The following is a 14,989-nucleotide window of genomic DNA, read 5'->3' as shown; positions in this document are numbered from 1 at the left end:
ACAGGAGCAGCCTGACACGTACTGAATGAAGAATGGATTTACAAATGAGATGCAACACGACAGGCAACACCAGAGAGCAGGCAGCAGCGGTTTACCTGCGTCACATTCATTGGAGTCAAACTGCACAGGAGAGGAGCCCTGAGGGCAGGCGCAGGTGTATCCCCCCGGCCGCAGGAGACACAGGTGGCTGCACACATTCTTACAAGGGTTGGGTACTGAGGAGGAGAAAAGAAAAGAACACCACTGTTAGATAAAGTTTTATTATTGCATTACTTTTTTATTCTTTTTCTTTAGGCTAATCATCATGTCGCTTTACCTCTTTGTTATTGCTGCCTTTCTAAGCCAGAAAACAAAAAGAGGGACAATCTATATATTCTGTCTGTGTTGGATTTAGTAGATATATTCAAACTTTCTAAGATAAAATAAAGTGCATTTTTTTGCAAACATGTCTGCTTAAAGTTGTCAAATCCATGTACTTCTTTGTTTTTATCATGTGACCGACTGATTTCCCAAGTTGGGATCAATAAAGTATATACTGTATAATATATCTATCTATCATCTTACTGAAAACACTTTCTTAGTGTCTTTCCAGCAATTGTCTTGCATTCAGAGGGATGAGTGTGTCAGCACTGCAGTAATCCAACATCAGTTCATGTGATACCTTAAACCTGACATTCAATGATTGCATAACATGTTCTTTCTTTATAAAACTCCCTCTGTGTTCTCACCTGACTGGTTGTGTCGTTGCTGCTGGTAGATGCGGACTTGAGTCAGCCATGGGTTGATGGTTAGAACTTTGACTTTGTGTCCTATCCCAAACTTGTTGGTCTTCCAAACTTCACCTCTCTCTTTTGTTGTCCAGTACACATGACCCTCAAACACATCCAGGCTGTAGGGATGTCCAATGTCTGAAATAGAGAAATTCAACCAGTGAGACTAAGAGCACTTTCCAGTTGGATGTTATAATTAAGAATAATAAAGAACGTCATAACTAAATGCATCATTGTAATGACCGGTTCAAATATCACCATGCCAATCAGGAGTTACATCAGGTAGAGAGCATATTATTATCGAGCTACAGCTGCCATTTTACATATGAATTAATAACTTGTTTATTCATTACAGTTGACAATGGCCTGACATACAGTATCTACAGCATGGATTATATTTACTATTCCTTTTTTGTTATGTTATGTTTTAAAAATGTTTGGGGGGGAGGGTGGTGTATTTTATTCAGCAATCAGGAAGGGGCCTTAAGTCACAATAGGTTTACAATCACTGTTTTGAATCACCACTATTATTTGAGTAGAATTTTCTTGCATATCAGTGCCGCCCATACAACTTCATAATTGTTTGTGTTTCTGCACACTCAGAGTTCTAACCTCCTGATATGACGATCTTCCTGTCACTGCCGTCAGGCTTCATGGACTCAATGATGTTTTCCTTGGAGTCACACCAGTAGATCCTGTTCCCATTCAGAAAGTCTAGAGCCAGACCGGTCGGCCATCCCAGCTCGTCCTCCTTCACCAGCACCTCTCTGTGCTGACCGTCCATCCACGCTGCTTCTATTCTGGGTTTCCTGCCCCAGTCTGTCCAGTACATCATCCTGCACACGGACATAATCAAAGACAGAACATTATTTATTTGTCCTATTTGAAATCCTCCCTATACAGTAAAAATAAATCAAGGAAGGGAAACAGCCTCATACCCCAGTGATGGATTGACAACAATAGCAGCGGGCTGGTCCAGGTCTGTGTGGATCAGCCACTTCCTGTAACGCCCATCCAGTTTGGCCACTTCAATTCGATTGGTGCCTGAATCTGTCCAGTAAATGTGCCTGTAAAAACATGATGAACACATACTGAGCAGCTGAACAACATTTAGAGCAACCTCTGCAATGGTTGAGTCATTATTTTGGATTTACCCGCCAACCCAGTCCACAGCGATGCCGTCAGGATTGGCGATGTATCTCAGGTTCATATCCACCTCCTTCACCGGGTTGTTGCCGTTATCGTTAAATGTGGTCATGTAGGCGCGTTTGATAGAGCCAAACTGAGACCCCCGACCCAACACTGTCCAGTACACAACACCTACAGCACATCAGGGGATAAAAGTTTATTTAACTTTTTAGAATATATATTTTTGAATAGCTAATATCAGAACCAGAAGATTTTTTTTTTAAACAAACACATAAAAAACAGCAATGAAATATACAAAACAATATTTAAAAAATAACAAGTCAATATAATATATAATAATATAATAACTTGTATATAGACTCGTATTGCACTATTCCACTTTTTCTTCTCACTTTCTCACAACGACATAATTACTCTGTAGCTATGTTAGTTTGACAATAAAGAACCTTGAACCTTGAACCCTTCAAGCATAAATGGAAGAGTGAACTATGCTTTAATCTCTATGTTAAGAATACATTACAGTGTTAATCATTGGTTAAGAATATAAAATAACCCTAAAAATGTAGTGTAAGTCTTTAACAGTCTTTTAAAAGAAGAGATTGATGTAGCAACAAGGCGTTTCTCATGCAGGGTCAGCCTATTCCTGCCTGATAAATAATCACATTAAACATTAAAGGTACAGAAGAAGTCTTACTGAGTCCTTGTCCCTCTGGATCCCACAGGTAGTCTAAAGCTTGGATGTGCTCAGCATTGTCCACATAGTCTGAATACTGCTCAGAGGACAGGTTGAAACGCCGGATGCGAACGTTGTCTGGCAACAGCAGCACCGGGGGGTTTCCTGTACATGGATAAGGGAGGGATGAATGGAAAGAGTTCGGCTTATCACACTAAAAAAAAGGTAACATTTTAAAAAATTGCTCCACCAAATGAAAATCTGCTCAAATATTGTAGATCAAACCCCGAAGACTCTATGTATGTGTATATGTACCACGAATACACAAAGAGGTCTGTGACCCCAACTAGCTCCTGAACAGCAATGTTAAATTGTTACAAACAGGGTTCCACGGGTAATAAGTCAAGACTGAAACACTGTTTTGTGCACCAGTCAACCCTCAAACTTAATTCCACATCACATTTAAATGAGAGGGTCTTAAACATGCGGTTTTAATGTTAAGGGTTAATGTATGTATCCTTGTTTCTGGACTTAAATGTTGCAAATGGAGCCAATTTGATTACTGCAAGAATATTTCCAGACCTGATCTGACAATCATCATATCATGAAGAAATTTTTTTTGTATGTGAATGCCAAACTCTTACCCTGGGCAGCGCACTCTGTCCCATGCGGCTCCCCAAAAGAAAGAAAGCCTTCAGCACAAAAACACTCGTAGCTGCCCTTCGTGTTCTTGCACTCCTGAGGACACTTGCCAAACACCTCACACTCATCCACGTCTGTTAACAAAAGACATGAAAAAAGGAGATAAAACATCAAATGGAGAAAACTACTTGTGTGTTCGTGTTTAAATAGGTTGGAGTATATGAATAATGAATGGGACACTAACCTTCACAATTGTGTTTTTCTGTCTCTCTGGGCTTGTAGCCGGGCCGGCAGGAACACAGGATGCCTCCCTGCGTCAGGTCGGTGCAGTTGTGTTCACAGATGTTGTCACTGCATGTGTGTCCACTGCCATGATCTGACAGAATCAAATACAAAAACACACTGAATAACAATCTATCCACTCATGTACTGTATGTTACCTACAAGGTTCATACAGCTTTAAAACACAATTGTTCAGATGCACAAAGCCTGTATCATCTAAATCATTACGGAAAATGGAATTGAAAAATCAAATGTACAGAATTCCACAGCAATCAGTTTGTAAGATCCCTTTGTTTATTTAACCAGCTGTTTATACCTACTTTGATTGTAATCTAATATATATATTGGATTCAATTAGTGATTGCGTAAATGAAACTTCAGATTATTTTGAAATGTAAGCATTTCAAGGAGTTTTCTTTTTATTTGAGCATATTCCTAACATTGAATACCTAATGTTTTTACATTTTCCAAACTTTGAACACTTTCTAATACCTGTGCCTACAGTTTGCGCTGTATTAATTGTGGCAGTCAATCAGGTACAGTCAAGTTCAAATCAATACAAATGACGAGAGCTTCATTGCACTCGAGAAATGTTACGGAATCTATCCGCTGTAAGAAATGTACATTCAACTTGCTTTAAATGGTCTGACTGAGCTGACCCATTGGAAACTAGTTATTTTATTTATCTGAATTTGAATAAACCTTCAAGTTTCATTTTTCAATTCATCATCATTACTAATACTCTCTCTGTTCATGTACTCACGGCAGCCAAGCTCATCCGACTGGTCTCCACAGTCGTCATAATCATCACAGGCGTACTGCAGAGGGATGCATTGTCCGTTACTGCATTTATACTCATCATCTGTACACGGTCCATGAGTGGGACTTTGGCCTAGATGGAGGGAAATAAATGGACTGATTAATATGCTGCTGTAAATGCATGTTTAAAAAGTAAGACATTTAACTTCATTAAGATAAAGTACACAAATGAGACCATCAGCTACAAGCTATCACACTCACAGTTTTCCTGTCTCTCATCGGAGCCGTCTCCACAGTCGTCCACAGAGTTGCACAGCTCGTGGCTGTAGATGCAGCGGTTGTTGTCGCAGCGGAAACGGAACGGAGTCTCACACGTGATTTCCACTGTGGGTGAACAGAACAACTCAATAAAAAACTTAGAGCAAGAATTCAACACATTCATATATTCAAATAGGGTGCCAAATTTAAAAGGGACCATTTACCCTAAAATCTAAAAACACATATTGCATTGTACTCAAGAGAAAGCAGACATCCCTACTGATATCTCCAACACTTGGTAACCCAAACCAAAACAATCTAAATTGATCAAAAGCATGATATATCAGAGAAAAAATATGCGATTTTGGGATGAGCTGTCCCTTTAATTTGGCCAGATTCTAATAAGCTTTTATTTTGTGTGTGCTGGACCTGAGTAGACATGAGTTGTAATGTTAGTTCTTACAGCAGAGGTGAAGCTCCTCGTCTGAATTATCTCCACAGTCGTTGTCTCCGTCACATTTCCAATGAGGCTGGATGCACACGTGGTTATTGCACTCAAACAGGAAGTGGGGGCAGTATGTTCCGTTGGGAAAGCGTGTAGCTGAAAGTCAGAGAAAAAAAACAATTATTATCATTTAAATAAATGTCACTATTGAATGAGGCCATAATACAGTTACTGAAACTATGGCTCATTGAAGAAAGTACTGCAATATGTATATAATTGTAGTATGCCTTTGCCATATTCCTTTATAAATGCTGCATAAAAGGTACTGCTACTGCAATCCACACATTTCCTACCACTGCAGCTTTACATTACATCTGGTATTTCCAAAAGACATCTTGAAGGATTGCTACTTTAAAACTCTCCTTTTGTGATTAAGACAAACATTTTCACCAAAGCCTGCACAGGAGAAACATAAAATACTGGACACTTACGACAAGACGTCTCATCTGTATAGTCGAGACAGTCGGCGTTGCCATCACATTTAAAGCGCTCAGCGATACAGTGTCCACTAGCACACTGGAAGTAACCGGGATGACACGTCCTCAACTCTGCAACACAGATAAACCAGCACAAAATGTAGCATCACAAAAAATAGATGCTACTAATGGAAAGGGAACTAGCTTTTGTCATTCTAGTAAAGACACATTTAGCAAGTTGTATAAAAGACTGTTTAAAGTCTCACAGCACCAAAAACAACCTCTTTTCCCTCTTTAATCCTACATGTTAAATACTTTTTTATTCCATTTATCTCTTCTACAATAACTTCTACAAATGTGATGCTCGGTGAGACTTGAACTTTTAGAGTGAGTAAACCATTTTGAATAGATGACTCTTGGTGGTCCTGTCTGTCTTGGCTTCAAAACGTGAAGTTTTATTGCTTCTTTGTTTAGTGCAGCCCTCCGTTACTCACAAACAGCCTGCGAACAAAGAGCCTCCACTTACCACAGTCCCTTTCATCCGAGTTGTCCTCACAGTCGTTGTCATGGTCACAGACCCAACGGTCGGGAATGCAGCGCAGATTTTCACAACGAAACTCGCTCTCTGTGCATGTGCGTGGAGCTAAAGGAAAACATGTAAACAGAAAGAGTGGAATCAAGCAAAGGCAGGACTTGTTTCATTACATAGACACATTAATCAGAAGGATGTCAGAACTCTGACACACTTCTGACACATTTCTCAAACCTGTCATGGGTTTATAAACGCTGTCTATTATTTTCCTCTCTATTATGATAAAAACCAACAACACCCACACTCACACATCAGTCTGTGCAGCCGTTACTCTGCAGTGAGCTCACTGGAGACACACTCTCCTGGCATCAGCAACCAGAGGAGCGGTACCATCGTGATTTAACCCCAGTCACTGTTCCTCCTTTGAGAAGCTACATTATCTCTATTAACTGGCATGTTCTCAGACATGTTTAAATTCTCCGGGGCAAAGGGTGACAGAGCCTCCACTCCCTCTTCCTGACACGCTGAGGACAGCCTGTTTCTCCAGTAGCTGATAAGACTACCTCTCTCAGCACTCCGGCAGAAGTGTCGAGCCTCTTACAAAACCTCCCTCCTGTCTGATAAAAATGATGGCAGGGCTGTTCTCTGCTATGAATCCTCCTTTTTCATTCGGACAACTCACAGGAGCTGAGGTAAAATCCCTAAGGAAACCTACTTAAACACATGATATCAAATCAGTGGGCCTCCTTCAATATAACTGTGTATAAATGTTCTTTCTTTACACACAATACAAGTTAAAAAGCTAAATGACCTTCGGATTAATGACACATGCGGACCGGCCACTTTTGTTGTTACCTCTACACTTATGTTAGTGAACCGATATTTGCAATGGACAAACTGCCAAGCCCCCATTTATCTGTAAAAGGAAATACATTTGTCTAAATCGTATCGTAAAAAGCGGTGAAGCCTGGCCTTCATTTTCTAAGACTATCATTTGTGATAGATGTGTCGGTTCTAAATTTGTCTGCAGCGTAGGATCCAATACAGGTAAGATAATCTTGATACATCTCTGGTGAACAGAGGGTTTAAACACTGAGGAGGCCGATGTCCCCAGCTTTACACTGTTCACAATCTTGACAGTACTCAAACCCTAAAACAAAACGGTGTGATGTAGTTTTTCAGTGCCGGTGAACAGCTCTCACCACAGGTGAGTTCATCAGAGTTGTCCCCGCAGTCGTCATCTCCGTCACATTTCCATCTCAGAGGGATGCAGCGGTGGTTGTCACAGCGGAAATCTCCGTTAGCGTCACATGTCACTTCATCTGGGAGAGAAGCGGGAAAAATAAATCAGTCATCGTTTTAAACTGTTTATATAACTTGGTTCAACTTTTGTTATATAAACACTCTTTTTCCTGTAGCCACTTGTTTCAACTTAAGAGCAGCTTAGAGTTTGCTGGGCTTACTCAGTTTGAAAAAGGTATATGCTGCTTAAACTTAAAACATGGGTTAAACTATGATAGATACAGTGAGGACTAAAACTCAATGTTGAGAAAAAAGATTCTCCAGTATATATTGCACCAATAGGAGCAACAACAGCACAACATGGCAGGAAATATTTAGGCGATTAAGTAATGATGAGAATTTCAGTTTGAAATGAATGGCATCTGTTTTTTTAATTAAACTCCAATAGTTTTAGAAGGAGGAGAGCAGCGAACCCAGCACAGATGGGTGAACTCTATCTGTGCTAGTGTGTGTCTGTGGAGGATAAGACTGCAGGAGATGAGAAGCACAGGAGGGAGAGGAGTGGAGGAGAGCCGCTCTGAGCCGTCTCTACCACACAGTGCTGGGGGTCAAAGATAAGGCAGTGTTAGCTAGTCCTCCTAGCCCTCCACCTGGCCCATCTGCTACATTCTTACAGGAAGATTAGCACAGCTCTCCCGTCCTGCGCCGGCATGGCACTAATGGAGCGAGGGCCTCTGATAAGAGACGGGAGGGCCGCGGCCGGTGTGTTTGGATCCTAGCAAAGTATAAAGAGACTTGTGTGAACCCTGCCCCCACGCAAGGACCGAGCTGCAACACACTCACATGTATGTAGACTCAAAGCATCGGACAGCTAATAAATCTGTGGTGCTCTTAGGGAGAGGCACATGGAGGGGGAAGGTTAGTGGTGAGACCTTCTCCATCAGCGACTCCCACTACCTCACTGTGTGACGTTCCACAGGGGGCTGAGATGCTAATTGCCCCTCACTCTTTAAACACTTGTTTTTAATCTTCTTAGATCTCTGAAACCATAATTTTTCAGGACATAAAGTGATGAACAAACATAAAAGTATTAGTTATCAGTGCCGGGATATGAAATTGGACCCTAGTTCTCAGACTCACCACAGCCCTGCTCATCGCTGCTGTCTCTGCAGTCATTGTGGCCGTTGCAAACAGACCATAGTGGCACACAGCGGTAGTTGGTCTTGCAGTCAAACTCTGTGTGGTTGTCACATCGATGTGCCGGTCCCACTGTAGAGAAAACACCACCATTTAGAGAAGACAACCATCAAGAAAAGAACACAAACACTTCTCCGCTATCAAAAGAGAGTTTACGTTTACAGCCATCAAGTTAAGTTGCAATTTACATCCACGTCTGTCCAAAATGTCATCACTTAATCATTTAATCCTATTAGATATTTGTGATATATTGTCATAATTTGGGTATCAATTATTGAGTTATGGCCATGTGAGTTAATAGTGACCTTTCCCTTTGACCAGCAAATTCTAATTAGTCTATTCTTGAGTCCAAGTGGACATTTGTGTCAAATTTGGAGAAAATCCCTCCATGCTTTCCTGAGAAATAGCGAACAACAGAAGGACTTTTTAAAAAACATAGAAAACTATCTATAGCTGGCCTGGAAGCTTAAAAGGTAAAGTAAGGGGGGGAAAAAAAGTATATTACTTACTGCACTCCTCTAACGGTTCATCAGAGTTGTCACCACAGTCATCATCTACATCACATTTCCAGTTTTGTGGGATACAGCGTCCGTTGCGGCACTTGAACTGTCCGGGGCGACAGGTCCTGGCGGAGCAATGGGCGGGGTCTTCGTCAGACTGATCCCCGCAGTCGTCCTCGCCGTCACACTGCCATGACTCGGGGATACACCGCTTATTCGCACACTGCCACTGGTGGGCTTCACACTGGTGTGTAGCTGTAGACAGAAGACAAATCAATCAGTTGACAAGAACAAATTGTTACATGAAGTCATAAGAAACAGACTAAAGGGGAACCTTAAAGAAATTCATAATAGCTTTTAAAATGAGTCAGCTCAGAGAACACAACCCACCACACATCACAGGGTCTTCATCGGAGCCGTCATGGCAGTCCTGGTTGCTGTTGCACAGGAAGTGGGGGCTGGTGCAGTTTCCATCGTTGCACTGAAACTGTCCGAGCCTGCAGTGGCGCGCCGGGCAGGTGGAGGGCTCGTCGGAGCCGTCTCTGCAGTCATTCTGACCGTCACATTTCCACCAGATAGGAATACACCTGTTGAAGCAGGAGGAAAATGTGAAAGGTTAACTTCATTCCCTTGAACTAATCATGAGTTCATTCAATTCAAGAAATATCTACTTACAACTCTACTTACAACTCAAAAATGTAATAAAATATAAAAAAAGAAAATGTCATAAGTGAAATGTGTACATTTTAACATCAATTAATAAGTTATTCTCCTATTTTATGTTGCAATATTATTCTTTCATCAAAGTTATAATATAAACAATCATGTGTCACCCTTACTGATCTTTGTATAAATCTGGCCTACAGTATATGTACATTATGTAAAACAGCAGGGGTCGCTGTTTTACCATTGTAAACAGAGACTCACTGTACAAATATTTGAGTGTTTAGGAATTACAGATGATGGATAAGGCAAGTGAACAGCCTATATAAATATTGCTACCAGGATTTTTTTCCTTCCTTAGTAAAGGAAAATAAAATAAAAACACACAAGGTTAAATCAGGACTAAGTAAGACAAACTTTTTTAGTGATAGAAAACTTACAATAAGTACAAATAAACTCACACAACCCCTTGTCTGTTCAGCAATGACACGTTGAGGTTAAAATGCAGCACCTTACATAAAAGCATCACAAGGAAAGAAGACATCTGGACAAACCGTTCATTGTTAGCACATCGGTACTGGGTGCTGCTGCACATGGGAAGGCATCGGGTCACACCTCCTATTTGGACAGTCAGGAAATGGTCGGGGCACTCACAGGTGTGTTCCCGCCCCCCATGGCTGATCAGACACAGGTGAGAGCAGCCTCCATTGTTCACCGCACAAGGATTGTTTCCTGACAAAGGAAGAGCCACACTTGGTCAAACAATCTCACAATCCACACTGGTGACTAAATACAGACAGGGATTGTTCTGCTGGTGTTCGATACCTGTATTTAAATCAACTTAAAAGTGGTAGTTTCTATTTGTTGACAACAATACTTGAGAAAATACTTGAGAAAATAGGACATGCTAAGTTAACAAACAACTAAAAGGCGGTTTTACACAAGATTTTAACTCACCAATGGGCTGTCTGTAAGGATGACAAACTTGGACATCGAATGGTCTGTGAGTGGTGTTGACCAGGGACTGACGCCCAGAGCCATCGTATTTGTTTCCTTTCTCCACTGAGCGCGTGTTCCAGTCAGTCCAGTAAACAAAGTCCTCGAACACAGTCAGGGCGAACGGGTGAGGCAAATCTCCATCGTACACTGTGTGTCTGTGTTGACCATCCAAGTCTGAGTATCTGACAAAATAAATAAAACAGTTAGATGTCTCGCCGCATTTACTGTAGGGGAAACGAGTGTGATCCCTGCCTGGTGAACTCACTCGATGTAGCTGAGATGGGCATCAGACCAGTAGAGCTTGTCATTAGTGTAGTCGATCGTGATGCCGTTGGGCCACTCGATCTTGGTGGTGATGATGGCCGCTTTGTTGGTTCCATCCATTCCAACTCTACCTATAAAGGCTTTGTCTCCCCAGTCTGTCCAGTACACATATCTAACAGGGAGCCAAGGGAGTCACTTTAGATCACATGATATCTAAAGGATCAGAAACTATACTTCTGAAAAAAACACTTTTACTTAGATTTACTTAGAAAAAGAGCCAGACTGGCACAGTAGTTTTACATAGTACTAGCTGCTGACAGGGCTTTTTGACAGGGACATTTCAAATTTGGTTACTTAAGATTTGAGTTCAAGTTGACTGAAATTGCAAAAATGTGGATCGTTGTATAACGGTATTCAACAGTTTAGAATAATACATAAATAAATGTCCCTTTAGTAACAAATTAAAGAAAATTAAAGACCCATAACCCTATGTGTTACCAATAACATTTAACAACATTAAACTTGAATTAGGACAAATAAATATCAACTTTGCATAATAATTCTGCATATAAAACATATTTTCCGCAACTTACTGAACTGCTATTTTTTCAAGACCATATCTATTAAATTACTTAATTTCCTCCTTGCTTCAAACTCACCCATATTTGGGATGCAACACAATGGCCCGGGGGTTTTCAAAGCAGTAACTGTTATTGGCATCGACGCAGTGCTCTGCCAGTTTCTTCACAAATCGACCATCCAGTTCAGATACTTTAAGACAATCCAGGAAGCTGTCGGCCCAGTAGAGTTTTCTGCCTATCCAGTCCACTGCGAGGCCCTCCCCATGCAGAACTCCATTGACCACCACCTCTCTGTTGCTGCCATTGAAGGACATCCTCTCAATCACTCTGCGGCTGACGTCAATCCAATAAAGACGCTTTTCGACGCGATCAAAGTCCAAGGCCACCACGCTGGTCAGGCCCTGCAGCATCATGGAGTAAGACTGTCCATCCGTGGACAGGTTCCTCAGGTAGTAGCGGTTGCTGAAGATAAGGTAGGGCGAGATGTTGCTGTTCTGACGGCAGGTGTGGCCGTCCGGCTCTCGGAGGAATCCCGGAGCACACTTACAGATGTAGGAGCCCAGAGTGTTCTCACAGACCTGGCTGCACACGCTCGGGGTCTCTGCACACTCGTTGATGTCGTCACACGATTTTTTGTCAGACATGAGGCGGTAGCCAGGGCGACAGGCGCAGATGAAGCTGGTGGGTGTGTCGGTGCAATTGTGGTCACAGTGATGGATGGATGGGTCTGTGCATTCATTGACACCTGCAGTCATAGAAGCATAAAATAGACAAGGTTATTATAACATCTTTCTCCTGTCTAATATAATGATAGATAGATAGATAGATAGATAGATAGATAGATAGATAGATAGATAGATAGATAGATAGATAGATAGATAGATAGATAGATAGATAGATAGATAGATAGATAGATAGATAGATAGATAGATAGATAGATAGATAGATAGATAGATAGATAGATAGATAGATAGATAGATAGATAGATAGATAGATAGATAGAGAGATAGATAGAGAGATAGAGAGATAGATAGAGAGATAGATAGATAGATAGATAGATAGATAGATAGATAGATAGATAGATAGATAGATAGATAGATAGATAGATAGATAGATAGATAGATAGATAGATACTTTATTGATTCCAGTTTGGGACATTCTTTCATCACAGAAGCAGAAGTGTGTTCAGACTTTATAATACAATACTTAAAATAAGTGGAAAACAGATTTAACAATTCAAAATAAAATGAAAAAATGAAAAATATGATATCAAATATAAACAATATAAACAAAACAGTATAACATATTCTGGATAATTAAAATAAAAAGTAAAAAATACAAAAGCATCCAAAATAGAAAAATTAAACAAATGTGAATTACTTCTGTTCTTGTATTTTTTTATTTTATGCTTTATTTATTAATTCTTATATTTTTTTATTTACACTGTGGCTCATTATTCTGACCTTAGCTATAAATATAAGATGCTCAGACATAATTAAATTCACAGTATTATCCTAGTTAGGGTTAGGAAGCTCACAGAGTAGCCTAAATGCGGGCAAAAACAGAAAAAAGGAAAGGTTGAAAGGTTATTTTGTCCAACTTTTCAGAGATTTTCCTCCCACTCACCGCATCCCTTCTCATCGCTGTTGTCGGAGCAGTCGTCGCTCCTGTCGCACACTTTGCTCAGGGAGATGCAGTGTCCGTTGTCACATCTAAACTCCCCAGGCGGGCAGGTGGGTGCTGGTGTGCGGCACACATGCTCCAGCTCATCAGACTCATCCCCGCAGTCATTGTCGCCATCGCAGACAAAGTCATGAGACACGCAGCGGCCGTTCTGGCAGGTGAACTGGTGCTGCTGGCACGGCTGGTAGGTGCAGTCCTGCTCGTCACTGCTGTCCCCGCAGTCATTTCGACGATCACACCTGATTTTAGAAGACACTGATAAACTCACACTGCCAGATCTTTTGGGCCCCAAAAAATATTTGAAATTCTATCGGCAGATGCTAAATGCTGCCATGATTAAATGCCATATTATGTTCAAAACCACATCAAGGATTATTTCTGAAACAGTATGGAGCTCAAATGCTTTTTCTCTCACGGGTTTACCACAAGGTGAGTACCTTTTATATCCTGCTTCTTTACACATACTCTCTCCAGTACAGGTTAGCTCTGAGTGTTAGCATGCTTGCTAATGTAACACAGACCATATTACTTCCAAAACATCACGCATTGTTTCTGATAGAGACATTTCTGATAGGGCCGTGGGCGTAAAGCCAGCCCACATTTCCGATATTACGTAATATCGACAGCAAGTCTGGATTCGCTCCGTTGTCCCCCCGTTTGTAAGAGATGTGGGTACGGAGGAAAAGAGAGAGGGTTGTATTTTCTGACACTTTGTGAGTCTCCTTACACACCGGGGACACATATTTATGTATAAAAGACAACAAAAAGTGCATTTTACATGATAGGAGACCTTTAAAAGAGTTTCTCCAACCTGTAGGAGCTCCGTATGCAGAGGCCATTGTTACAGCTGAACTCGTTGATGCCACAGGATCTGCGAGAGCAATTCTGATGTTCATCTAAAGCATCTGCACAGTCTGCGTCTCCATCACACACCCAGTCATGTGGGATACATTTACGCTGAGGGGGTTGGTTGTTCACACAGGTGAACTCTGCACTTGTACATGTGCGATTGCCTGGAAAAAAACAAAATCAAGCAGAGGGAAACGCCGGAAGTTAAATAATGATGGTGATGACCCAATGTCAACCTGCATTTTTGGCAATCCAAACATTCCAAACTGTATTTCAAAACATGGAGCCATGACTTGAAATTCCTTATCCGTCTAATGTGATTGATCCACATTGTTTGAAGTGAGTCTCCTACAGAGGCTCAGGCAGCGCTGAAGTCTTTAGCTTCAGGCATCTTATTGTTGGAGCAAACATTGGTGAGACATAGGAGTCTTGATCCACCCTGAGCCAGGAAGTCAGAGAAAGGAGACATGCACAAAGTAACGAGTGAGGCAGGGGAAATCAGGAATGTCAACTCCATCTACAGGAGACTACAAGATGCAGGGCACTGACTGTCAGTGTCTCCCACACAACACTCCCCCAGTGGTGAGTATCCTAATCCATCAGCGTCCTGAATAACCAGAAGATGAGGGAAGCAGGAGGGGGCAAGTGGAGAAGTGATGGGGAACAAGAGGATGGTCTAGAAAGGGAAGGAGGTGGGAAGAAAAAGGATGTAAAGAAAGGAGAAGTGGAAAGAGAGGAAGCATAGGCAGTAGTGAAAGGATGCATACCACAGTTATGCCTCTGGTCTTCGTCGCTCATGTCTCCACAGTCATTGTCCCCATCACAGAGCCAGGATGAGGCAATGCACCTGCCGTCATCACAGCGAAACTGATCTGTGTTGCAGGTTCTGATCTGTGTGACTGCGGGAAAAAATCACATTATATCACTGCACGACACAGTTTATTTTTATTATTTAGTTTTCTCTCTTTTTTTGAGATTTCCAATTTCCTCAGGTACTTCCCCCACTGCTTTTCCACTAATAACCA

The 14,989-nt window shown here is 41.4% G+C and overlaps 1 protein-coding gene across 1 annotated transcript in view; it reads right to left on the bottom strand.

Annotated features, from left to right (window-relative positions):
- lrp2a (low density lipoprotein receptor-related protein 2a) overlaps positions 1-14,989 on the bottom strand; it is a 52,939-nt gene that overhangs the window by 2,979 nt on the left and 34,971 nt on the right. The window contains exons 47-70 of the mRNA XM_034134706.1: positions 14,732-14,863; positions 13,927-14,128; positions 13,059-13,354; positions 11,511-12,177; positions 10,853-11,023; positions 10,546-10,769; positions 10,143-10,320; positions 9,316-9,512; positions 8,935-9,180; positions 8,369-8,497; positions 7,189-7,308; positions 5,981-6,097; positions 5,470-5,586; positions 4,997-5,134; positions 4,537-4,659; positions 4,280-4,408; positions 3,479-3,610; positions 3,237-3,368; positions 2,614-2,757; positions 1,925-2,090; positions 1,709-1,837; positions 1,383-1,606; positions 729-908; positions 96-215 (exon numbers count right to left, since the gene is read on the bottom strand). Of these exons, the coding sequence (XP_033990597.1) occupies positions 96-215; positions 729-908; positions 1,383-1,606; positions 1,709-1,837; positions 1,925-2,090; positions 2,614-2,757; positions 3,237-3,368; positions 3,479-3,610; positions 4,280-4,408; positions 4,537-4,659; positions 4,997-5,134; positions 5,470-5,586; positions 5,981-6,097; positions 7,189-7,308; positions 8,369-8,497; positions 8,935-9,180; positions 9,316-9,512; positions 10,143-10,320; positions 10,546-10,769; positions 10,853-11,023; positions 11,511-12,177; positions 13,059-13,354; positions 13,927-14,128; positions 14,732-14,863 (4,413 nt within the window). The remainder of the gene's footprint in view (positions 1-95; positions 216-728; positions 909-1,382; positions 1,607-1,708; positions 1,838-1,924; positions 2,091-2,613; positions 2,758-3,236; positions 3,369-3,478; positions 3,611-4,279; positions 4,409-4,536; positions 4,660-4,996; positions 5,135-5,469; positions 5,587-5,980; positions 6,098-7,188; positions 7,309-8,368; positions 8,498-8,934; positions 9,181-9,315; positions 9,513-10,142; positions 10,321-10,545; positions 10,770-10,852; positions 11,024-11,510; positions 12,178-13,058; positions 13,355-13,926; positions 14,129-14,731; positions 14,864-14,989) is intronic.

The sequence above is a fragment of the Trematomus bernacchii genome, unplaced genomic scaffold (genome assembly GCF_902827165.1).
Source record: "Trematomus bernacchii unplaced genomic scaffold, fTreBer1.1, whole genome shotgun sequence".
In the NCBI taxonomy this organism is placed as follows: Eukaryota; Metazoa; Chordata; class Actinopteri; order Perciformes; family Nototheniidae; genus Trematomus; species Trematomus bernacchii.
Note: the sequence above shows the minus strand (reverse complement) of the source record. Positions and strands in the feature narration are given on the sequence as shown.